Consider the following 26,488-nt stretch of genomic DNA (forward strand, 5'->3'; position numbering starts at 1 on the left):
GAAGACTTAAATAATTTTGCGGGATTTGTTTAGCTTTCTGACCGTCATGCTAATCCGGGTGAGTGTTTGTAGCTGTGCGCTGCTTTACCTGCTATCTGATCCGCCATATGTCTTTTTTACTGCAGTGAGCCTCGATGTAGCCAAACTCCGTCAAGTATGGCATTGTTTTTATGTCGTATTAGTTTCATTGTGTTGATGCATTTTGACTTGCTTCAATTTTCCGGCGCAACACGCAAACTTCCCCATTCACTCAGTGCGTTATAGTTCCACATCGCTTAGGATTTGTTGCTGCGCGTTTGCGCAGCGCGAAGGGAAGAGGAGACCAGCTGCACAGGCAGGCTGCGAAATGAGATGCAGGTGATCGGTATCGGCAACAAGAGCCAATGATCACCGATCATGCACTTTTTCACGAAAATCGGCCCGATTATGATCGGTGACCGATCGATTAGCACACGTCTAATAAACAATATTCGGCCAATTATTAAACCCTAAACTTGCACCTGCTGATGTGTAGGACTGTAATTTGAATTAATAAAATAGTTTTTTCTTAGTTGATAGGGCACCAAACGTGGTTCCAGCTCGGGGCCCTCATACTTTTAAATCCGGCCCTGTTTGGAAAGCATCACAGTTTTATTAAGCTGAAAATCCGAGAAAGATTTAAAAAAAAGGCTAAATATGCCAGATTCCCAAATCTGCATCAAGTCTCCCAGGGTGTTGGCATGTTGGATAAGCGAAGTCAGATCCATATCTTTGACCTAAAGATCGTCTGGGCTGCACTGATGGGCCTGCAGAGGTCCCACAACCAGAGGAGAATGACCTGCGACCTCCACCGTTTCTCTGGTTATACTCTTATCGTGCTTCCTTAAGTTTTATTTGATATTGTGAAATGTATGTATTTTGTAATAAGTGGGAAACTAGGTATCATTTACATATTCAAAATAAATAATAGGGGGAAAAAGATGCTGACCAGCTTTCCTCTCACCATCTGTCCATTGACCATAAAATGGCGCAAAATAGAATTATGAAAAGATGGTTGCTTAAAGGAAACACAGGAATTTTGAAAATTTTTTGATAAAATGCTTTTGCGTGAATGTATTTTGCAAAACTTCAAATGAAAACACTTTTTTCGCATCATGCGAGTCATGTGATCAACATCTGGATGTTACTAACAGAAAAGACGAAGAAGACGACAGGAAGTGGTAGAAGGATGATGGCGCGGTGTGTTTTTTTTATTGACTTATTGTGATAACAAACTTATTAACGTGTGACTTTAATTGCATTTATTATTTAATGGAAACCCTGCAATTGTGTTTTTCAACATAGAGGAGTTGCTCCTCCACTGTTAGCACATTTAGCAGCGCATACACATGCAAAATTGGCAGCACAGAGACCCTCCTAGCTCTGATTGGCTGTTTTTGTCTGGGAGTTGTGCATTTCTTAAGATATTAATTTTAGCACTGGAAGGAGGATCTTAATTGTTTTCACATATTATCTGTCTTATTATACTATCATGACATGGTGACAGTTTCAACAAATGTAGAAAACATATTATTTATAAAGGTTACATGCTGAAGCTTTAAGAGATATAAATGTTTTTAAAACCACACATTTCAGGGTGAAAATGCAAGAGAAGATGTGCGATTGTGCAGACACTGATTGGAAAATGCACTACTTTTGTATTGCAGGATGTTTCTGCTGAAACCTGTGATTCAGGCGGTTGTGCTAGGATCCTAGGCCTTCCATGCGTTTAAGCAGCTGCCTCCAAAAATGAAGAAAATGAGATGCTGGCAGGTTGAAGAGAAGGTGGAGGAGGAGAGCAGAGATTAGCTGGAGCCGTGAGGTTATGCTTCCCTGGGCCGATGACTCACCTCGCAGCATACAGAGAGAGAAAGCACTGCGACAGCATCGAGGTGTGACTCTCTCTGCGAGCGCGTTTCATTACTCTTGGTCTTCTTGGTGCAGTGCATTCATGGAAAGAGGACTTTCTCCGTGAACTCCTCTTTGTTTGGCGCAAAAGCAATAAATCACAGCGTTACAGCAGGCAGCGGGTTCGTGGGGCTCTCATCCAGGTTTGTCTCCGCTGGGAGCAGCCTCCGAGTCCTACAAACCAACTTTGATGATTTTTTTTTTTTTCTGCTGCACGGGATAAAGTAGATGAGCAAGTCTGAGGACACGAAAAAGAAGGGCAGCCCCGTCTGTCCTATTTACGTTCTAAAATAAAGTACTTTAGTGTGTTATTAGCACACACGTGTGCCTTTGCGTGCCGGTGTGAAGCTACGGCGGTGTGTGTGTGAGTGTGTGTGATGTACAATAAAAGATGTCAGCAGTGGGTTCTCATGTGAGAAGGGTAATGATGGGGCAGGCTGCTCAGAGCCATTACTGTAGAAATGCAGAAGGAGGGGGTGCCAATGTGAAATCAAAGTGCTGCAGTGGAGGGTGCATGGATATGCAGTGGGCTTCAGACTGCAGTACAGCCACTGACCCACTGCTGTGTCAGAGCTTCCCCACTGACACACTACCACTGGTTCCCATGCACTGCAAAAACACTAAATCCTAACAGCCATTTTTACTCTAGTTTTATCTTAGAATAACTTTTCAGCAAGTTATGAACCTATTTTAAGTCAATAATTCCTTAATATTGATGGAAAAGTACTAGTACAATTGGCAGATTATTTTACTCTTAACAAGGTAAAGACGTGTTTTTATAAGTAAAATAATCTGGCAATAGTACCAGTACTATCTTGCTAAAAAGTTACTTGTTAATTAGTTTGGTGCGACAGAATATTAGCACCACACTAAGAAAATTAAAAAAATTTTAATTTGAAAATAAAGTTGAAATAATACGAAAATAAAGTCAAAGTATTACAGGAATAAAGTAATAATTTTACAACTTTATTCTCGAAATATTATGACTTTATTCTCGTACGACTATTATTGTAATTGTATTACTTTAATCTAGAAATGGTATGACTTTAATCTCATATGACTTTACTCTAGTATAACTTTATTCTCGTAGCCATTTTGTTTTTTCTTTCTTAGTTTGGTCCTAATACTCCATCATAGTTTGGTTTTATTTGAAGTGTACCATAATATTTACACCAGAAACTGGTATGTTTGTGTGTTTTTGCAGTGCATCTTCAGACATCCATGTGTAGGTGACTGAGAGCAGGAAGTAGACACAGAGAAGGAACTTCTTAGCAGTTTTTCCGTCCACTAATGGCTGCCGTGTCTCTCGCAGACGATGTTCACTGTCTAATTATTCAGGAGTTTTGTCTCTGTGTCGTCCTGGTTAATAGGAGGAGACACGATGCTGTGCTGGTGGGTTTGTTGGAGCGCAGCTTCGCTCTGATGATTTTATTAGTGGGTTATAAGTTAACCGCTGCTGTAGCTAACAACAGGCAGTGACATTTCTGCCAGCCTGCATCAGGATTATAATAGCTTTTGGGTTTTTCATTATAGTTTAGTTTTATTTCATAATGGCGTCTTGCTTGCCTAACTTAGTTTGCTTTAATTAGACTGAAGAGTGTGTTTGCCAGTTTTATCTGTTATTGTTAAATATTTAGGGTTTTTTTGTAGCAGTGATTTTAGTTTTTTCATACTTTGGTTAATTTTTAATTCAAAAAAAGTCAAAGTATTGTCTTGTGATTATGTTTACATTGATTGGGTCTTGATACCATTTTCATTTATTGTTGAGCAAACTGACTCTGGCGTTTTCTCACTTCTTTTACTGTCATCATTTTCAGGACTAACGCCGCCAGGATGAGAATAGAGTACCGTAATTTGCCAACAGTTGATGTAAACTCCTTGTGTCAAGGGAAAAAAAAAAAATAATTTCACATCAGTTTGAAAGACAAAAAAAGAATAGATTCACAAACATAAAACCATGTATGTTTTAGTTAGTTTTATAAACACACGATGTAGTCCCAGTTAGATACAGGTATTCACAATTTATTACGTTTTTGTTTATTTCAGCTAACGAAAATGTTTTCTCAGTTTCAGTTTGTTTTTTATTTGGTTTAGTTAACTATAACAACATTTTATATAAAATTTCTAGTCTAAAACCACCATTAGCTGTTGTTATTCCACCTGAACTCCACAGTTCAGTTCTGACTCTGAAACTATCCATCTGGGTGGTGGCCCAGTTTGCAAAGAGGAGGGGCGTCCAAGAACTAGAATTTTCTTCTTCTTCTTCTTCTTTATTATTATTATTAAACTTTTTTTGGCCAGGAAAATACCACCAAATTAAAAAATATATATCCTGGCAGCAACACAGTTTGCAGAACATTCACAGCAAAACGGTAAAACTTAGCATCGTCATGAATATATTAGTTAGCTTCATTAGATTTCTTCTCAAGTTCAGTTTGGATTTAGGCATCGAAAGTAAAAGTAGGTTCTCACAATGAAGAGAATATCCTTTGGTGGACTTTCTGTTTATTTACAAAACAACTAAAGGAGCATTTCTGTCATGTACATATACTCAAACAACTGGACTAAAGTTCTGTGTAAATTAACAAAGTAGGCCTCAAAAACTTCACCTTGAATCTAAATTGAAAGTCTTCTGATCTATAAAAAAAAGTCCAACTAATTTTTACTTATTTGATCAACGTTAGGATCCTGCGGGTTTGCTATATGCTTACAAAGCCTGCTACATACTTTAAACTGCATCTGATTTTCTGTTGCTCTATTATTTTTCTTTCTGCAACTAGTAATATACATGCAAGATTCACTTTATAAAAATGATTTTATGCAGAAATATACCACCTTCCATCACATTTACATGTTAATACATTGTATTTTTCTTTTTTTTTTTTCAAATCTGTGAATTTAAGCCACAACAATGCCTTCTTCCCACTCTGCATCGCCTCTTTCTTTTTTCTTATGCATACAGATAACAGTAGAAACCCTCTAACCAGCAAGTACGGATGAGTGAATTCTTGAGCTTATATTTGGGTTCATCTCATGCCCTGAAGGATTTTCTGCTCCCAGTCACCCGGAAATAACCATTTTGGCAAGTGCACAAAAGACTGAATTAAGTTTCACAGGATGCTGGATGCTCATTTAGATGCATTGTATTAGTAAGAATGTGATGGTTTCTCCTTTTATGTTTCCGTGAACAAGTTAGGATGCAAAACATGTTCATTATATATTTTTGGACAAAATCATTCTTAGATAATAAGATTTCAGCCCCCTCAACTGAAATTTTATTATCTAAGTTTCGCCTCTTCTGAGCTGTTTTAGGGCGCCCCGTCACTTTAAATCCAAATAAGCTGCTTGTGGCCACGCCCCCAACTTAACATTTACACTCTGCTGCAAACAGATGCTGAACAGAGTCAACAGCAAAACACTTGACATATAGAGGTAAAACCAGCTGACCAGACGTCCTGGAACTCGGCTTGGGTTGCTAAGCTGGTTGCTAAGAAACGGGCTGTGCTTTGCTGGGGTTGCTAGGAGACGGGGAGAGCTTGCTGATTTGTGACATTACATTCAGAATATTTATTTTTCCAGACACCAAAAATCATGAACATATTGCCAAAAAACAGCAGAGTGGGTTTTTTCTTTTTTTAAGCGCTTGAGCTGTTTATAACTTTACTGCAATATTTGCTGGTCTATTTTGTATACAGTCACAAATGTCAATTTAAAATTTCACATATGTACACATTTAAAGAGCCTCAGTGAAAATGTGTTTATACATTCTTAACTCTTTGGTGCAAAAAAACTAATTGAAAATGAATTTATTCACTGCTTGTGTCTGTTTTTATAAGGTTGAGATGGAACAGCACTGAAAACGACTCTTTATGAGCCATTCAGACCAACACAAAAAAGACACAATCAAAACTCTCAGATATGACTTTATTACCCCTTGAAAATAACATCCAAATAGTTCGGATGTATCTTTTCTTTTTTTTCTTTTTTCCTTATTACGGTGATTTCTGTTTATGTCTTAGAACAGATGGAAAGAGATGGAAAGCCCATGTTTGGCCTGATTTCTTTTTGCATTTTGCACAGAGGTTTGTGGTGCATTTCTATCCTAAAAAAAAGATATAAAACTTCTGATATCTCACAAACGAGATGCATATAAAAACCTTAAGAAAACCTTACAGCATAGCAAAAAGTACAGCGGCCACTCTTATTCAGTTACGCTGCATTCTGATCAGCACATTATTGCAGGAGAACACAAAAGTTTAGCGAGGTAACGCAAAGGGAAATAAAAATCCTCCATGTCTCCTTAGGGGGCTCCAAACAGTAAAACCCAAATGGAAGTATAAAAATGTGCAAAATATGAATTTTGCCCTTTAAACACCTCAACTTATTAGAGAAATTTGAATTTTATCTCAGTTTAGTGACCTGGAATATGATTTACTTGTCTCATTTGCTTACATATATTTGGTATGTGAAGAAAATGAATTTCTGCTTTACTACTACATTCTGTCTGCATATGGAAATGTGTGACTGTTTGTTTCTAGAGCTGTCCCTGTAGATCAGTGGGTTTTTCCGGGTGTGCTCAGCTTCCATCTATCTGGCCCGGCTGCTTAAATCTGTCAGGTGAGAGTGAAGGAAGCACTTCTCAAACTCAGGTGACAAAGCGGCTCACTCCTCTAAGACCTCAAAGTCTAGACTAATCGACTTACTGTGGAGCTCTGAGGGGCACCAGTGTGTCAGTCTATTGACTGGAAAGCAACCGGCTCCGGCCTCTGTTTGCTGCTAATGACAGGTGCTGTGGGCCCGGTTCGCTGAAGAGCAGCAGCTGTGTACCGAATCTCCTGCTCAACAAACTCTGAGTCACTGCGATGCAGACTGACGCTCGCCGCCTGTCTCCATAACATTGAGTTCAGGTGTTGCAGCAAGTACATAAACAAATCTGGAGAAGGAACTCGTGAAATTTTGTAGAAGAATTTCAGTACGTGGAACAAATTAATAAACTAAATTAATAATTTAACTTTATAAAAATTGCTTTTTACGTATTTGGTAAACCTATCACCATGTTGTGACAGTATTATACGACAGATCATTTTGAATAAATTTGTCTTCCTCCATGCACTGCTGTTGCCGTCTGAGGAAAAACAACCAATCAGAGCCTGGAGGAGCGTCTTAGCGCTGTCAGTCATCCTTGTGAATGCGCTGCTAAATATGCTAATGGTGGAGAAACAACTCACCGCTCCAGGAAAACTGTTTATCCACCATCATCAGTGCTAACTAGCCTTAGCATTCCCGACGGGGAGAAGCTGTATGGTAACAGAGAGCATGATTGACAGCGCTAGGACCCGCCTCCCGCCACTGATTGGTTGTTTCTAGCACTGAGAGAAGGCAGAAAATATTTTCTTTTCTTTTTTTTACAGATAATCTGTCTGATATCATGCTGTCATGACATATTTTTATATAAAAACTACATACTGCGCCTTTAATGAATTAATTAAAAAGTTCCTCTTCTTTACTGTCATAATTTTGTTTTTTGGGGGGTTTTGGCTGCTGGTTTGGGATCGCTTTATTTGTGTTATTTATTCATCATAGTTTCTGCCACATCAATTCTTTCCTTGAGGTCTATTTTCATAATTTATTGTTGTGGTCCTGCATATGTGTTTATTTCATTTCTGGTCCGTTCATATTCTGTTCAGTCTCCTGTGTTCATTATTGCTCAAAAGGTCTTGCCATATAAATATATTCCTTATTGTTAGATTTTGTTTTTTGTGCATTTCTATTTAGTTTCTTTTGATTTGCGTTTTCCTTTCTTGGTTTATTGTTGCATTTTCTTTAGTTTCACTATTTATTTAGTCTGCCTCTCCTTTCTGCTGTATTTATGCTCAAAAGTATAAATATCACTCATGCCATTTACATCCACAGTCAGTAAAATATACACTAGATTTTTTTCAAGAGTGTATATTTTGTTTAAAACTGCATTTACTTTGTCTCAGATCTCCTTTTGTCAAACGTAGCTGTTTTGGATCATCGAGTAAATTGAAATATAGCATAAAGGTAACAGAAGCTGAACTTAAATTATGATTTTATTTGTTTAGAAAAAAAAACATATCCAAACCAATCTGGCTCAATGCAAAAAGTAATTTCCTCTTATGTTATAAATTCTGTAAATGTGATTAGCCACTTCTTTGTTGTTTCTTTGTTTCATGATGCACACTCAGGCCTGACAACTGCACATACATAGGACCTGTCTGACAACATGAAGTAGGCTGGAAGATCTCAAAAAGCAGCACATTAAGTCTCAAATTTAAAGAAATTCAAGAACGGATGAGAAAAAGCACAGACATCCATCAATCAGGAAAGGATTAGCGATCAATTTCAGATCAACGACTCCAGTCCAGGCGGTCACAGAGGAGCTGGGAGCATCTGAAGCGTTTCAGGCCTCATTTACCTGGGCTACAGTCAGTGATCATGATTTAACAGCAAGAGGCACAAATAGGGAAAAAAACACTGGTGACCAAAAGCTTGAGAAGAAACTGAAGAGAGTAAAAACTGAAATAAACACAGAGGGAACTAAACGGAAGAAATATATATATTTTTATAAACAGAAAACCCTGTAGAAATCCAACAAATCCATCATTCTTCAACTTAAAATTAATGAAATCTCACAATTTGATGAATTTTTGTTTATGTCGACATGTTCATTTTAAGCTCAAAATGAATTAAGTAAATCTTGGGAAACTAAAAAGTAAAGGCTAACGCAGCATGAAGTTGTGAAAGGTTTAGTAGCTTTGGTTTCAGTTTTGTCTTGCCAAATCGTAGGAAACTCACAGCTTCAGCAGTCTGCTCCTCTTCTGTGTCCGCCCTGCAGGGCCTGTATGTGTTTATAGATCTGCTTTTTTATTGTTTTCTTTTTTCCTCGGAGTTAGAAATTCACTAGCAAGAGGAGAACCATCTGCAAAGCAGCTGTTTGGTGTTTGTGAACGATGCCTAATCGCCTGTCCGTTTGAGGCAGTTGTCGCCATTGGCAGCATATATAAGGGTAGCGCAGTCGCCCCAGGAATAACACTTGTAAATGTCACTAATGTAAACTTGTAAAGTTTGATTGTGTAAACAGCAACTCCTAAGGTTAGCCTTCCGAAAGTATAAACAAAACGGAGGAAAGAAGAAGACGGGAGTAACGTAAAACAATCCGTGCAGGCCTCGATGTGTGGAAGCAACTGATAAAACGAGAGGACAGCTCAGATTTATAGCAGAAATGTTGCTGCTGTGAGGCAACGGTGACGACCACAACACCACCGAGCAGCGCTGGTGAAACAAACCTTAACATTAGCTTGACACGTGTGGAAATGCTCTAATATTTTATCAATCTGGTGATAATCTTGAAATGTGTGTGTATATATATATATATATATATATATATATATATAATGTATACATGGGGTATGTGGAGAAAATACACCGAAATAGCTACTGAAACTGCAAATCTACAGCCCAGAGTTAACGATTTCAGCTTTATTTATTATGTTAGGAGGTTTTTCTGCTTTAATATAAATAGCATGTATCCATCATTAATTTCTGATAGCTAAGAAGCAGTTAGGGTATGTTTTCCTGGTGTTTTTTCAATAATATTTTTATTATTTTTGTGGTTCTCCCATTACAAAACCGAGTTGAAATGTTAAAAATAAAATCTTGATAATTAAGATGGCATGCTGAAACTGCTATGTTATGTCACAGGACTCTTCCTTGTTAAAGACGGCGCTAAAGAAGAAAGTCGCTCATTTCGTTCACAGATAATATTAAAAAGATCAAAAGTTTGACGTCATTATTTCCAAATGATTTTTCAGTTCTTGTTTACATAGAAGTGATTTCAATTGCGTTTCTCAAACGTTTCACTCTGGAGCCAATTGTCAAACTTTAGAGATCTGTCAATAAATGAGACCAAAACATGTTTAATTTAATTTATTTGATTAGAACAGTGCATGTTAATCAACATTACTACAATTCCTGGCCATGTAGATATGCAGGAATTGGCACATTAGCTAAATTACAAGAAAGCAGAAAAAACAAAAAAAATTTCTTTCAATGTGAAGGTTTAACAAAAACTACAGGTACGCGTGTGTCTGGTGAATTTTTGGTTAAAACGTGTTTGTTTTTTATTCAATGGGTAGAAAAACCTGAAGTATTACTCAAGTTAGAGTAGCGATACTACATAATAAAATTACTCAAGTAAAATTAAAAAGTACAGCATTGTAAAAATTATCCTAAAAGTAGATTAAAAAACAAACATTACTCAAGTAAATGTAATTGACTGAATGTAACTGATTTACAACACAACTCTTTCCTTTGGATTGGACCTTGCAAACACAACACAATATTTGCATTATTTTTGCTGTCATTGGTGTTGTGTAAAAACAAAATACAAATAGATATATAAATATGTCTTTTTTAAATTTCGTCATTTCAACTTGAATCTTGCAATGACTGCAACGCCAACACAAAAAACCCTTCTTCCTTAATTTCGTTTTTCTCCAACTGGCCCTCTATTCCCTCACACAGAGAGGACCAAGGTGCTCAGGGGGATCTCAGTTTCTAGCTACGCCCCTGTTGCAGCTTCCCCTGCTTCCGGGAACTATTGCATAACACCAAAGCGCCTCCGCTTCCTCCAAAGGAGAGGCGAGGTGTAATTTATTTAGGCAAACTTTGGGCTTCCCGAACAGATAGTACAGCATCTCTGAACGACTCCTAACAACCTCCCTCTCTTCCTCGCTCCTCCTCCTCCTCCCTTCTGACTACACTGTACACACACGCAGACACACGCGTGCACGCGCCTCCCCCCCTCCTCCACCTCCACGCGCGCGCGCGGACGCCTGGACGCTGCAGCGTTTTTAAGAGAGTGTTTCCAACCTTGGCTAGGAGGGAGGGAGGAGGCAGGAGGAAGGAGATAATGTCCAAATCCTGACCGTGTGCATTATTTTTTTATATAAATATATATAAAAATATATATTGCCAAAAAAAAAAAAAAAACACACCTCAACAGCACGCTGATAAATAACCAATCGAATGGATCGGCGGTCCGGTTGCGAGCGCTAGAGCCCGGCCAGCGTGTCATTGCAGACATGGGTCGCAGCGGTACGGCACCTTTCGCTCAGCTCCTTGGGGAGTGTTTTCACTGTCAGTCCTTCAGCGCTGGAAATGGCGTTGTGATGCTGAGCGCGGAAGACGCAGCGGAGGCGGATGCCAAGGAGGAATAGAGAAATATATGATCACCTGCGCTTTTCTTTGGGTTGGATTTTTAGTAGCGGTGGACAGTACCATGGTGAATTACCAGAAATACATTACTGTTATGCAGCTGGCTCTGGGGGTGACCGCTGTCAACAAAGAACATTGTCTTCCACCCAGGAAGCGAATGTGGTGAGTATGATGAATATTGGTGCGGATCAGGATGGTGATGATGATGATGATGATGATGTGATGCAGGTTTGGTTGGAGGGTAGGTGGAGTTGGCGGTGTTGTTCGCCTTCTTTACGTCTGTCAAAATACGGTGAGCCGAAAAAAAAGAAAAATGTAGCCGGCTCATTCCGTGGAGTGACATAATACTCGTATCAGGCACTGCAGCCAGCCTGCTGCACCGTGTTGCAACCATCACACCTACGCCGTGTGCTTATGCATGAGTGCTCTCCGTCAGTTTATAAAGTTGGATGTAGTAGGGGTGAAGCCATGGCCTCATTCATTGTTTCCTCTCCTCATAACTTCATGTGTCCAGCCCTCTTCCTGCTTCTCCCCTTCTCCTCTGTGACTGATTAATAAAAACTAAAGCATGAAACATCATCTTCTCATTTCTGTGTCAATAATAAACATCACTCTGCCTCCAGCATGTGTTTGTGTCCTGTCTGTCCACCACACCAGTGTCCTCATTACTCCACTTTTAATGCAGTCTCCACCTTTCACTTTGCTTCTGTGGCCTTGTCTGTTTGTTTACTTCGAGGCAGCTTTCCCCTCTTACTGCTCTTCTTCACTGTAAAGCGGATTGCCGCGACGTGTGTGACACCGGATCCCTAATTATAGCTGGATTACTACCTTGTTTGAAAGCAAAGACGGTTAATTAGGACTCAGCGGTGCCCTGATAGTGATTTACACAAAGATCTCTTAGACGTGGCTCCATTGTATGAGAAGCTTTACAGTTATCATCACATCTAAAACCCAAGCTCTCAATAGTGACTAGCTATTGGGTTTGGACTATCTTTAGTGGAAATTTTAGCATCAGCTTTTTACAAGATAAGTATCAGCTAACTAATGATCACGTTAATTTTGTGCCATGAATGTCCGCAAAGGCTGTTTGTGCCAGAATGCATTGATGAAAACCATTAATAAACTGTTCAAATATTAATAAATACATATAGATAAGATCTTAAAATTAATTAACAAGTCCTTCCAGAATTTTGTGATTTTTTGGGAGGACTTTTTGCAATTAAAATCACGGATTTTGAGATGCAAATGTAAACATACATGCAAGAAATTTTGTAATATCCGTGCTTATGTATGATGTTAAATGTGACTTTTTGTTACTCTATTGATCACAGACTATAACTTAACATCAAGTAAGGCTGAGGAAGAAGTGTCGTGAGAGTAAAATAAACTGCCACCTGCAGGTGGGAGTTAGCATCACTTAAACCCCAAAATTTGACTAATTTTGCGTAAAATTTTCAATAAACTCACAGTTATTCATTAGCATGAAAAACTGCACGGATCTGTTGATTTTGCATGAATTTGTGCAAAACAAATGGAGGGATTGAAGGATGTAATTTGCCGATTTGAATCTAGAGGGCCACATAAAAAGTTGTGGTGGACCGAGTTTGGCCCCCAGGCCTTGAGTTTGACAAATGTAACTTAGAGCTAAAAAGCACAAGTAGTCAAAAAGATGGGAACCTCCAGTAAAAACTAAACCAGAATCCAGTACTTAATGTTCCTTTAATAACCCTTAAAAAGTGACTCAGGATTTTTGAGATGCGGTTTTGCTATGAGTTTATAAGCGTCTTGTTGCCTTTGTTGAGTTTAAATCCAGAACAAGTCGTCCAGGACGCAGAAACTGATCTGGATCTTTGAAACATCACAGCAGCATCACAAAAAAAGCAAAAAAAGCAATCAGAACATGGTCCATTAAGAGTAGCAGTTTGATTAAAAGTAAGGCAGTGAAGAAAAAAATAATTAAATGTCACTTACATTTCTATAATATTTTGGTTTTTGTATTTTTTGTTTTACATCAGAGTGATGGATAGGACAGGAAATATTTTACCTGCCCTGTTCATGTTTCACACAGGAAGATAATTGGTGGCGGACTGCCTCCATCCCTTAGTTCCCTTGTAACTCATCTCTGTTCTCTGTAATTCTCTTTGTTACCATCTAACACATCATGATGACGATTTAAAGGTTCATAAAGTAGATTTTGCATAAACCACTGAGGTTTTCCAAGACCTCAGTAGTTTACTCTAACATTTGCCAAGACTGTTTTGATCTTGGCAAATGTTAGAGTAGCTCCTTTACTCTGGAAAATCATTGGTGGTGCATCCCTTCCTACTTCCATTTCCTGTAAAAATAACATCTTGTTAATTTGCACAACTGTTTTATACATGCAGTATGCTCCTCTGTTTAGACCCATTAGGCCTAAACAGTTACGTAATAGTTACTCAATCTTTGTAGTTAAGTACTTTCACCAGTTATGAAAAAAATAGTAACTCAAATGCTTAAATCTCACATTAAGGTGTTGCACTTTTAGCTTGTATCTCAGTTTTCATCAAGGATCTACAAACCATAGCTGCAGAGCCACAAGTAGCTTTGGCTTTGTGGATTACTTAATAAATTAAACGTTAAAACATTGCCCTGATTTTGTTTGTTTGTTTTCATTTTTCATTATTTAGTTTGGTGCCCCCATGAAATCACACAGACCCCGTCTTGGTACTTTTGGTCTAGAACTGCCACTGAATGTACTATTACTGATCTTCTGTTGACTGTAGCTGAACAATTCTCTGTAACGTCCTCCAGTTAGATATTATTTACTGGAGACACTTTTAGTAGATTTTAGAAAATAGCTTCAATTCATTGGTTGTCAGAGTGGATACAAAACGTCCTCCTGTAAGGATGAATGCTCAGTACAGAATGTCCCATATTTTTTTCTACCCAAAAAAGTCTAGTGTTGAACAACCAAACAAAAAAACAACAACAAAAAAACAGCGGTACAAAAGGCTAAGAGGACACATTACCTGACCCTGAAAGAAAATAATAATTTACTTCTTTGTAAATGCAAAGAAGTCGGTGACAACAACTTAAAGGGGACCGATCATGAAAATTCACAATTTGCATGTTTTTATGCTTCCATTTTGGTCACAACTGTTTCTAAAACTATCTTTGGCAATAAGATAATGTTTTATTGGTGTCTGGAAAATGAGGCATTTCAAAAACCTCTCGATTGTTAAAACACAATCAACAGGCGCTGCGCTGTTACCTAGCAACCCAAGCAGAGCTCCTGGACGTTTGGTCAGCTGGTTTTACCACTGTATGCGCTACAATGGCTGCTGGAAAAGACAAGTTGTTGTTGGCTTACCATCCAGAAACCACTTGTTGCATTCTTGTTGTTTGTGCAGTAGGCTCCACTTCTGCTTTTCAAAGATGTACAGTTTTATAATAGCACATCTGTTTCAGCCATTTTTAGGTAATGCGAACGCTGATTTGGGGGGCGCGGCCAGCAGCACCTTATTTTTATTTAAAGAGACAAGACGCCCTAAAACAGCTCATTCTGAAAGCAGCTCAAAATCGGCAGAACTCAGCAGATTAAGAATAATCTTGTGCAAAAAATGTAACGAACATGTTTCGTATAACCCATAGTTTTTCTAACCTGTTAAAGAAAAAACAATAGGTCGCCTTTAAGGATTCTTAAATGCTGTTAAAATGAGCATGTAAGATGTTTTGAGATTAGAGTCATGCAGGACAGCATAGAGCTGCACTGGTTCAGCTGATTAGCTGTTAGCTTCAGCTTCTTGGACCAACTAATCTGGATTCATACGATATGAAATGAACAGAGGTCTCTACAGCGGGTTGCATATCAGCCGCTTGCAGCCTTATAGCCAACTCTCATTTCAGATCAAACTCAACTTATCAATTTTATAGTTCAATTTGCCAAATTGCTCGACAACCAAGCTAACCCCAGGAGAACCATAACCTTATAATGTATTTTCTCGGCATTCAATTAAAAAGAATATGGAGACATTATCTATGAGAAGTTTCAAATACAATGTTTATTTTATTGTCTGTATAACTAAGTTTTAAACATTCAGGTTTCTTTTTGAATTTATATGGAATTTTTCCACTTTGTATATTTAAAAATTTCAGCCTGAGTAAAAATAGAACTGACAATTAAGCTTCAATCTTCAACCAAACATCCATTTTATTTTTAAACGGAAGAATTTGTAAACTATGAAAGATTAAAGGAGACGTATACATAATCAAACTAGAAATGTGTGAATAATTTAAGATTTATATATATTTTTCTAGGTTTAGTGTAAAAATGTTTTATGAATTCTGATCACCGTCTCCTTTAAAAAACTCAACGCTGTGATGGCACTGAAGTCAAAATGCTGCTGTAACCTCAGCAGGGGGTCAGAGGCTTATCACATGCAGCTTATTAGCTTTCAGTCTCCTTGGCTGATCATATTCTTTAGTCGTCGTCTTATTAGCCTAATTGCCCTTCGAGAAGAAGATGAGGGGTTTCACAGAAACTGGGGGCTCCTTTCATGTGTCAGCTCCTATTGTTGTTTTCAGCCTTCCATCTCCATAATCAAGCTTATTGTCAAAGAGGCTGTTTTGTTTCATCAGCAATGTGCTAATACAGAAAGGGCCAAGCTTGTTAAGTAGAAAACTTTTAATAGGTTGAGTGAAGAGCTGAGACCCTGGTCAGAGCTCTGGATACATGAAGATACATTTTGCATGAGGCTTTAAAAAAAACAGATCCTTAACTGGTGCTTTGTTTCATACTGTGTGTGGAGAAATGCATTACACATTTGTTAACGGGGGGATTATTCAGAATTCACATTTTGCAAGTTTTTGTACTTCTCTAAGAGCAGCTTCTAAATGCTTAAAACAACAACCAATTGTTTTTAAGCAGGTTCGTGTTTTCTGCTGTCTGGAAGAGGAGCAGCTTCAAAAATCTTCAGATTCAGCAACCCAGCCGGTAACCGAGCAACAGGGTTGCTAGGTGATGGGCAGAGTTCGGCCCATCACCTAGCAACCCAAACTGAGCTCCAGCATGTTTGGTCAGCTGGTTTTACCGCTCTAAGTGCTCTACAATGGCTGCTGGAAAAGACAAGTGTTTGGTTGTTGACTTAACCAATCAGAAACAACTTGCTACATTCTTGTTGGTTGTGCAGGACGCTCCGCTTTTGCTGTTCAAAGATGTACAGCTGTATAACTGCACATCCATTTGCAGCCATTTTCATGCTGCAGCCAGCAGGAACTTATTTAGATTTAAAGTGACACGTGTTGAGAATAAATAATTCTGTGTTTTCCTTCTATCTCTTTTAGCTAGTTGCTAAGCTAAAGCAAGAGGAAAGGACATGTTAGGAAATGTAAATGAGAGCTATGTGTAGAGGAAAGGACACGCTAGGGAACGCTCTCTTTGGGCGTAACTTTATAGATAGAGACTAACAAAGGAGATCAAAAACTCTTCTGGGGTGCCATTTTGTCTGTTACCTCCTGAAGGTGGCAGGTCATGATGGACCAGCTGTAGTTTGGTATTAATAAATGAAATTCATGAATTCATGAACTCGCTGACTCTTCTTTAACCTCTTACATCAGGAACTCAGCATAGAGAACGAATAATTCTCCACACAATACACTCTGAAAGGAGCTCTAAACAGGCAAAACTAAGTAGAATCTCATTATGTCAGAATGATTTTGTGCAAAAATGTAAAAAAATAACACGTGCTTTACAGCCCACAGACCAATCCTAACCTGTTCAAGGTTTTATACGGTGTCTAGTCGTGTCAGTCTGGTTTAATGTAAATACAGAGGCTTTATATTTCACCCCTTCACCATTTTGTACTTTCCTTGTTTTCAGTCCGCTACAGGACATTTTGCACCGATAGTCGTTTCTTTTCTACACTGGGGAACATTTTGTTCCCTAATGTTCCTCATTTACCTGCTTTGATAAGCAATAATTTTAAATAATTTTCTATAATCTAGAAAATTATAAACTGGCTGTGGGCTACTTGTAGTTATATAGATTCAATCTGGGAGCTTAGTTTCTTATTTCACCTGTCAACTGGCAATCAGTGGAACTAATGTACATTTAAATCTACATACATTTTTTGCTGACATTTTTTCCCACCCTAAATTTATGAAAACATATAATTAAGCTTAAGAAATGAAAATAGGAAGGAGTAAAAATGGCAAAGTGTGATCAGAAATGTTTGAAAGGTGGAATTCACCCAGAACCATACTAATTGTGACAAACTAACTACCAAACTGTTGCTAAATACTGCAAATTGAACATTTTTTCTTTGATTTATCACAATGGAGTTCATCAGAACGGACGGTTCTTCTCACTCGGCCAGAGTAAGATCCAAACTTTTTAATCAAAAATCTGCTTTTTCTTTCCTGTAAAAACCTTTCACATGCCGAGTGAGAGAGCAGCTGAAACATTATTGCTCTTAACTCACCAGTCCTCACACGATACAAGTAAATTTGGCAAAAAACCCAGAGGGAGTGCAATGACATGAATGTGCTGTGATGTTGACTTGTACACCGAGGTCATGTGTGATTGGTGTGGATTTCCAGTGGTCAGCGGGTAGAGAGGCCCTGTAACTGAGGCACAGCCTGGGGGCAAACAAACGGTCGACTATAAACTGGCGTCTGCATCAAACGCAGCATAAACTCACACTTTGTAACAGTTTGTAGAGAACAAAACTGATAAAAACATCTAAATATCTGAAGAAATCCTCCTTTATCTTTTCTCTGCAAGAAATTAAAAACTAGAATTTTAAATTTTTCCCCAGAAGGATCCTGATTGGTTTTAGAGTGCAGTAAAACCAAAAGATATCAGTCAGGGGTGTCCAAAGTGTAGCACAGGGACCATTTGTGGTTTTTGGATTTAATTTTGTGTGGCCCCTGACCACTGCTCAAGAATGGCACAAATTTGGCCATCTTTGGATTTGGATTTTCTGTGGCGAGTTTATATCTACTTAGAAGGAAAATGTTAAATACAACATAAATAATTTTTTTTTAGTTAGTCTTTTATTTTAATATTTTACTCTAAAATAGACTTTGGCACATCCATCCATTACATTTAGCTAAGCAAAGGAAAGGTTAGAAGAAAATATTACTTACTTACAGGCAAACATAAAATATTATTTTACTTATTGCTGTGCAGGAATTTTTAAATTGTGAAAAACAGGAAGAATTTGACCCCTGAACACTTTCAGCTATGGCATTTTGGCCCTCAGTGCAAGATGTTTGGACACACCCCTGATAATAGGTGTTTTCACTGGAAGCTGTTGGCACAGATGTGGATGAAGGCAATGAGTTAATTACCTGTAAGGTTGATTACTTGATGTGAAACAGGTGAGTCTGATTATCTGTAAAGTTGTAAGTTAAAGACAGCTGAAGGGATAGAGTGGGGAATGATAAAATGAATACCAGAACACAGGAACAAGTCAGCGTAGCATCTAAACACTAAAGTCGCCCTGAATACCAAATATAACAAATGCAAAATTTATTAGGATTACAGAAACTAACCTGCATAAGGTAGTGGCAAAGTAATGGATAAATTAAGCACATTTTTGTCACTTCTTTGTATTTTATCGCTTTCTTTTGAACAATGACTTACACAAGTCAAAATCAACGCATTTGGTTTTAAAATAATTTTTTCATCTCTCACCATCTCCCTTTTACAGATGAGTAAAGACCCCATGTATGACATCCCAATTGCATCATTCAGGCATATTTTTGTGTGCATGTAAGACACGAATGGAGAAAAAAGACAGCTTCCTCCTTTTTTAGATGCTATTTATTCAATTTTAATTGACTGCAGGGATAACTCTGCTTCATGTCTGGTCAAATGGTCCCAGCAGCTTCTCGCGCTGCCGCCCTCACAGTGTGTGGCGTTGAGATTACGCACTGCTCTGCTTGAACACTTGCACCTTTCACCCACCGGGTTTTATGTGTGTGCCACGTGCGGCGCTCATTAGAGGCAGAGCGGCTCTGCTTGCCTTTGATAAAGGCAGAGTAGCGGCAGCAGCTCTCTAAATTAGGCATGCTCTTTCCAAACAGATGTTCCTCTCGCCTGCAGTCTTAAAAAGCCATTCCCTTTTCTTTTTTTTCTTTTTTTTTTGCACACAGCCCGAGAGTTGCTTTAACCTAACTTAATGAACTTTACACTCTGTTGCAAGCCTGCGAGGGGATTACAACAAGTCTATTTTGCTTTTGTTATGTTTTTCAGATGCACTTTTCCTCCTAAATAATTATTGTGCTGCCCTTCTGCTTTATTTCTCTTTTCGTGTTTTAGTGTTTATGCTGCAGAAAAGCCCTCCGGATTGCTCCCCCCTGTTAAATGTGGTACTGGCAGCGGCCAAGTTGGGAGGAATGAAGCATAACATTGCGTATCGAGCTGCTGATTAAGCAGCAGCCATAATTGCTTGAGCTAATCTTAGCTGATAGCTCCGCTAAGACAGCCTGAGGGACAGCATAAAGTCCTGCAACTGATCAATGTGTTCCCTGCCCTCCCTTTGTGTTGGCGCCGGGCTTCTGCTCAGCCTTATCGGTGAGCAACCTTATTAAACTCTGTTGTGGTAATCTGGCCATCAGGTTTCTGCATTGATCTCATTTCATTAGCTTCTCAGGTGGTTTTCCTTTGTTCACACGTAGCCGCTCTTTGTTCGTCTCACGTCCAGCAGGTTGATTTCACAACAGACACGCTCTAACAGGAGAGAAAATGAAGTTGGTGGTTAGCATCAATCCAGCCGCTTTGCCCCACTGTTACCGACGGCAACAGAAAAACAGGCGCCAACTGAAGCAAACTTCATCTTCAACATAAATGACAATAAATACATATATAAATATTACTTTAAGAGACAATCATACAATTGATAACTGAAGCATTACTTTGTAGCAAAGAGAGAAAATGAAGTTGGTGGTTAACATCAGTTCAGCAGCTTCTGCCTTCATATATTAAATAAAATACTATAAATAACCCTAAACAAACTACAGAGCAATGGTTCCCAATGAGCAGGTAACAGTTGTGCTTAAAATGCATAATCAATCAAGTTTATTTGTGTAGCATATTTTAGCAATAAAGTGCCTTACATCATAAAAATACAAACACATAAAAGACACCATAGAAATCCAGTAACAAGCTTTACATTTTGATGAATGCCATCATAAAAATGATCAATACTCATCAAATATGTTGGTCAGTGTTTAATTTATTACAGCTCAAAGGCAACTCTTAAACAAATAACAGTTAAAAAAAAAAAAAGCTAAATTACAAATGAAACCCTTTGTGTGATTAAATGTGTCTAAAATATATACTAAAATATAATGTAAAAAACCAGAGTAAAGTTATGGACGGCAACAGAAAGAAAAGAAGGGGACAAACTGTCAGTTACTGGTTGCTACGGTAACCACCAACTGCCAAGAGCAGTTATATAGCGAGTAAACATCAGGAGAAAACGACTTTAAGACAGAACAAAATGTATTTGGAGAACAAATAAACCAATTTTGACAAACTTCACAACTGTAATACTGTTAAAATAAAACCCGGTTACACGTACATAATGCTAAAAGGCGAGCTTTTACATCCGGGAGGAAAAACAGAGTGTTGTTTTGGTATGAGACCACCCATGGAGCGATCAAGATGCTCAGGAAAACCAGGCAGCAGATTAAGGGCTGAGGCTGCGTGTAGGGCCGTCGCAGACAAGACTAATTTATTCCCAGCATTAACACTGGTCTGACATGAGCTTAAAAGTGTGCAGACCTGGAAGCTGTTCAGTCGGTTTCATGAAAGCAGTACTTTTAACATATACATTATTCTGCTTTCTTTGTGAATGTCAAGAGATAAGAATAAAGAGATTGAAAGCAAAGACTTGCAAAAGACACAAACCATCTCTGTTAAACCAAACAAATGGAACAGGAAATAATTAAACTAGTCCGTTTTCATTTTTTAGACGTAGTCCAGCTATACTCCTGTATTTACATCAGTGTGTTTGAATGGGTTTTGTGGTTCTCCACAGGGCAAGGAAGGCGGCAAACATGTGGGAGAAGGTATATAGATAGTATCAATTATGATCTATTATACAACTTTCATATTTTGCTCATTTTTATTCTTCCATTTGCGTCTCTAGTCCCTTTAAAACCAGCCCAAATACACCCAGTTGTTCTTTGGGAGTAAGTTCATGTTTTTTGACGTCTGGAAAGTGACCCGTTTCAAAACTCTGCTTGTTGTTGAGTCACATTCCAGGGGCACTGCACTGTTTCCATAGCAACCCCAGAAGAGCCCACTCCGTCACCTAGCAACCAGAACTCCAGCTTGTTTGCTCAGCTGCTGTATAATGGCTGCTGGAAAAGACAAGTGTTTTGTTGTTAACTTACCATTTAGAAACAACTTGTTGCATTTGTGTGAATTTCAAAGATGTACGGTTGTATAATTGTGCATCTGTTAGCAGCCATCTTCACTTGCGAGTGCAAACTTTGAGTTAGGGGGTGTGGGGTTGAAGTGAGCTAAAATATTTCAGAATAGGCAAAAATCTCATTATCTAAGAATGATTTTGTTCAGAAAATGTAAGGAAGTGAGGGCACTGTGGTGGCGCAGGGGTTAAGTCACAGGTTCGATTCCCAGCCTGGTGACCTTTGCCGCATGTCTTCCGCTTTCTCTCATCACCCACTTTTCTGTCAATTCACTATCAAATGAAGACTACCAGAGCCAATAAAACCTTTAAAAAAAGAAAATGTAAGGAACGTATTTTGTATAGCATGTGGTGGAAACATTCCCTGAACACACATCATCCCCACAGTGAAACGGGTTCCAGAATGCAAGAACAGAGAATCTGGTCAGAGTCGATGGGAAGATGGATGAACTGTAAAAGAGGGCAATCCTATAAGAAATCTTGCAAAAAGGCTGAAAAATAACTTGGACTGATTCACATTTCACCCAGACATCAGCCCTGAACGTACTGGCAGAGCTGCAATGGACTGGTGTAGATAAAAGCATATTTATGTGTGAAAATGTCCCAGTCATTGTCCAGATATAATTGAAAATCTGTGACAAAACTTCAAACTTAATGTCCACAGATACTGACAATAAAATCTCACTGAGATTGATCTATTTTGTAAAAGTGAGCAGACATTTCAATCTCTCGATGTGCAAATTTATAGATATTCCACAATAGATTTGCAGCAGCAGTTGCAGCAAAAAGTAGCTTCTACATTAATTTCCTCAAGTGGGCTCAATACAAATGTATTATACATCATTTGGGATGTGTACATTTTGTGTTGGTCAACAAACTAAAATCCCAATTAAATACATTTAGGTTTATGGTTATAGTCTGAAGTTATATGAAAAAGTTCAAGGTGCATTTTGTGAAGCACCATATTTGTACAACGCTTAGCTAATAGTCTGCTGACTGCAGATTAAAGAGATAGTGTGGATTTTTTTTTAAATCGGTTTTATGGGTTAATAATAAACAATCAGTATCTTTAGTCTCAGTTTATAGTGGACCCCAATAAAACTACAAAAGCTGTGCAACCACAAAACTTCACATTAGTGTTTTTAATCAATGTTGTATTGCCTCTTTTATACCTTTACTTTGTGTTTGAGCAAAGTAAAATGTATTTTATTATCCTAACTGTTGTTCTGTAAGACATTTATGCCTTTGAATAATTTAACATACATAAACACAAATGGGAAGTGGCAAAGTCAAAGCATGCAGTTTTTGCTTTTGTAATGCTCAGATTTCCTTTCATTTGCTGGAAGTTGGGAACTTAGAGTCAGAACTCTAAGTTGATTCCCAAAAGTTTATTTCTACTTTTGATTGGATTTGATTAAGACAGTTGCATACATAAATCTGTATAATCTCTGCTTTTAAAATGTTCCTTTATTGTTTGAAAATTTTAATTATAGAGAAATACATTTTCATTGGATCTACGGCTAATAGTAGCTCTGCAACACTCCTAGAAAAAACATATTTAGATACAGAAATGTATAAGGGCTGCAACTAACCATTATTTTTGCTATAGATTAATTGATTAATTGAATAAAAGAATCAACCAGTTCTGTAGATGTTTGCTCAAACCTTTTTTAAACAGTATCAGAAATGCATTAGATATTCAAATAAATACTTTAATTCCTTTTTTGTAGAAGAAAAGAAACGCTTGATCATTTGTAGAAAAGGGCGACAAGCTCAGCCATTTTTCATTGAGTTAAGATCAATACAGTGTAGGGCTGATCTGTTGATTATTTTTTGGATTAATGGATTAATAATTGCAAAAGGTGCTAATAGGAAATTTGATTTACAGAATTTAAACTAGCTAAAAATATCTCTTCAGGAGTTCTGGGTAGAAAATATTTACAGACAAAGGTTATTTTTTTAATCTTCAATGCAAAATGTATGTAGTTTTGTACAACTTTGGCTTCATTGCTGCTCTGAATGTTTTTGTTTTTTTTGAGTCTGTACACTCTAGTTAACAGTTAATCAATTACTAAATTAGTTGAAGATTATTTCAATAATTGTTTCAGCCATAAAATGCCACAGATTTCCATTAAGTTGTGTTAAATTTTCTTTCTCAGTCTTTGTCCCAAACTTCTGTCCCTTCCTGCCATTATGGCCTCTAAATGACACAATTTGGAAGCAAATGCATTTCATCCAAGAAAGCCTAAGCCTATAAATAATTTAAGTGAAGAAGTCATATTTCTATTTCATTTCAGCGTCACAAATCTCCAGCGAGGCGCATCATACCTGCAGATTTGTTAGAGAGGATGAAATCATTCAGTGCACACGTTATATCTGAGTCGGCAGCGTTGCTGGCAGTATGATGTGTTGTGCCTTTGAGGTGTTTTGGCTGAAATCCACCTCAGAATCAACATCCAAGAAACCGGTCTGTGAATGCGCAGGACTGCAGCAGCTTTGTAATACAGTCCAAGCAGATTTTCTCATTAGTCATGTTTGCTGAATTGTTTATGAGAACCATCTGAGGTCAGCTGTAATTGACCGAACGTATTGTTGAAGGCTTTTACTCTGCATTTCTAGCCAGTAAGCACCTCTATCTGCCTCAGGCAACTATTGAATTAATGCAGATAGAAAAGTGGAGGGTGCTTTTCTCTTTCTCCCCCATTACTGTTCATCTTTTCCTCCCATAATGTTTCATATGTTCAGACCTCTGCTGAACATATAAACAGTAATGTTCATATGTTCAGCAGTGAAGAACATATGAAGTGAAGAAGTCCTATTTCATTTCAGTGAAATAGAAATATGACTGAAATGTCACAAATCTCGACATTTCAGTGAGATTTGTGAATCTCACTGATTCACAAATCTCCTTTTATAATATATATCAGCATATAAAAGGATATCTGTTAGCCTAGGTAATGTTAATTTATTATGTGGTTGGATAAGAGCCAACTACAGCTCCAAATGAACACAATGAACTCTACCAGCAATCAATTTGTTCGTAAACTAAAAATGGTTCCTTTTTCTGATAAGAATCAAAGTGTTAGTTTAATCTCCAGCTCGTCATAGTAGCAGTTTCTCATTTCTTACAACAAATTGTAAAATCCTATTGGACTTGCTTATGTCACATTATTTCAAATTAAATGTATTTGTGTTGAAGCTAATACTCCTCATGTCATTGCCTTAGTCTTTGCATGCACTAAAGCAATGACATGTCAAGATAGTTCTCAAAATCTAAAGGTGAGTTTTTCCAGCGCCACATTTCACTATTATCAGACTTGGGTAGTAATTGGTTACATTTACTTAATTACTTTTACTTGAGTAACTTTTTTGAAAAAATTTACTTTTAGTTTGTGTATTTTTACTGAATGAAAATTAAACATGTTTAAACCAAAAATTCACCAGACAACCTGGGGTTTTTATTAAAGTTTCAGAGGTTTTATATTCAATTTCTTTTGCCTGATTTTGTTATTTTTTGCTACTTTATATGAATTATTGTTATTTTCCTCCTGAAAATGCCACAATTTCCACTTAACTTTATATTTTGGTCCATCTAATTGTGTACTTTTTAAATATTATATGATTTATATTTTGATCAGTTAGCCGCTACTTGAGCAGACTTTTTACCAAATACCTTTTTACTCTTATTTGAGTAATTTTTGTTTTACTTTTAGTAAAATTTTTGGGTACACTACCCACCTCTGACTGCAATATGATATAATTTCTTACTGTTAATATCTTGAGATGGTATGTACATCAGGGACAAGGTAAAATGTTTGACATTTTATGTCTTTAAATGTCTCTCAGACACCTGACTGGTGAGCACAAAACACTAATTTAACAAAAATTTGTCCAATGATTAACTTGTAAAGTGTCTGCCAACCTTTATTTTAATTACACAGGTCAGTAAGTCACTGAGCCATTAATAATACTCATTACACTGAAACAATCCAAGCAAATCGTGTTAAGATAAATTACCTTCCTGCTCAAATTAAATCTTTAAACACTATATGCAAAACAAGTTACAAAAAAAATCTTTAATTTTCTCAATACGTTTTCCGTGCCATTCAGGAAAAATAAATACGTTTGGTAATCCTAACTAACCAAGAAAAGTTTAGTCTGATTTATCTTCAGACAGTGAGAAAAAAATGTGTCTTTAAACATATGGACAAGAGATACATATGTATGTATTTATTTTATAGTATTTAAAGTATTTTAAAAACCCGTCAGTTTTTTTTTCTGTTATTTATAGATGTGTGTCACTTTTTCAGAATGCAGCTGTCCTGCTTAGCTGTACTTTAATGTAAAAAGTGTTTTGTTGCTCCTGTGGGGAGTAATTCTGCAGCATAAATTCATGCAGACTCTGGCAAAAAAAAATAAATGTATGAATATATTTCAGTTTGCTTTAATGATCTGGTCCGTTTATCAAAAGTAGCAGGAAGACCAATTGCTGTGCATGTCAGTTCCTCAAAGCCTGACTCTGTGTATCCCTTGTGGGCTGGGCAGACCTTGGGATCTCCCAGAATGTTCTGGAATCTTTCACCAGGGACGGGAATGACCGTGTTCTCTCCTGGACCTGTTCGCTTAGCCAGTGTTTCCCAGTCCTGGTCCTCAGGCACAGAGTCCTGCGTAGTTAAGATGTTTTGCTGCTTTAGCATTCCTGACTTCATTTGATAGACGGTTAATATTGAACTGCAATCATTTGAATCAGGTGTGTTGAAACATGTGAAACATGGAGGAAAAACACTGGAAAACATTAGACAAGTAGAAATGGATGGATGGATGGATGGATGGATGGATGGATGGATGGATGGATGGATGGATGGATGGATGGATGGATGGATGGATGGATGGATGGATGGATG

The 26,488-nt window shown here is 37.7% G+C and overlaps 1 protein-coding gene and 1 long non-coding RNA gene across 8 annotated transcripts in view; one reads left to right on the top strand and one right to left on the bottom strand.

The window, feature by feature from the left end:
- LOC103466441 (uncharacterized) overlaps window positions 1-11,013 on the bottom strand; it is a 25,019-nt gene extending 14,006 nt beyond the window's left edge. Inside the window, exon 1 of the long non-coding RNA XR_001776678.1 lies at window positions 10,947-11,013. This is a non-coding gene — a long non-coding RNA (uncharacterized LOC103466441). The remainder of the gene's footprint in view (window positions 1-10,946) is intronic.
- Window positions 1-26,488, top strand: part of tjp1b (tight junction protein 1b) — a 105,756-nt gene that overhangs the window by 6,262 nt on the left and 73,006 nt on the right. Inside the window, exon 1 of one of the 7 annotated variants that reach the window (XM_008412000.2) lies at window positions 10,996-11,328. The exons of the other annotated variants lie outside the window; for them this stretch is intronic. Within the exon in view, the coding sequence (XP_008410222.1) occupies window positions 11,177-11,328 (152 nt within the window). The 5' untranslated portion in view covers window positions 10,996-11,176. Of the gene's footprint in view, window positions 1-10,995; window positions 11,329-26,488 lie in introns of those variants that run through there. 7 annotated transcript variants of the gene reach the window in all.

This window comes from Poecilia reticulata, linkage group LG6, assembly GCF_000633615.1.
Source record: "Poecilia reticulata strain Guanapo linkage group LG6, Guppy_female_1.0+MT, whole genome shotgun sequence".
In the NCBI taxonomy this organism is placed as follows: domain Eukaryota; kingdom Metazoa; phylum Chordata; class Actinopteri; order Cyprinodontiformes; family Poeciliidae; genus Poecilia; species Poecilia reticulata.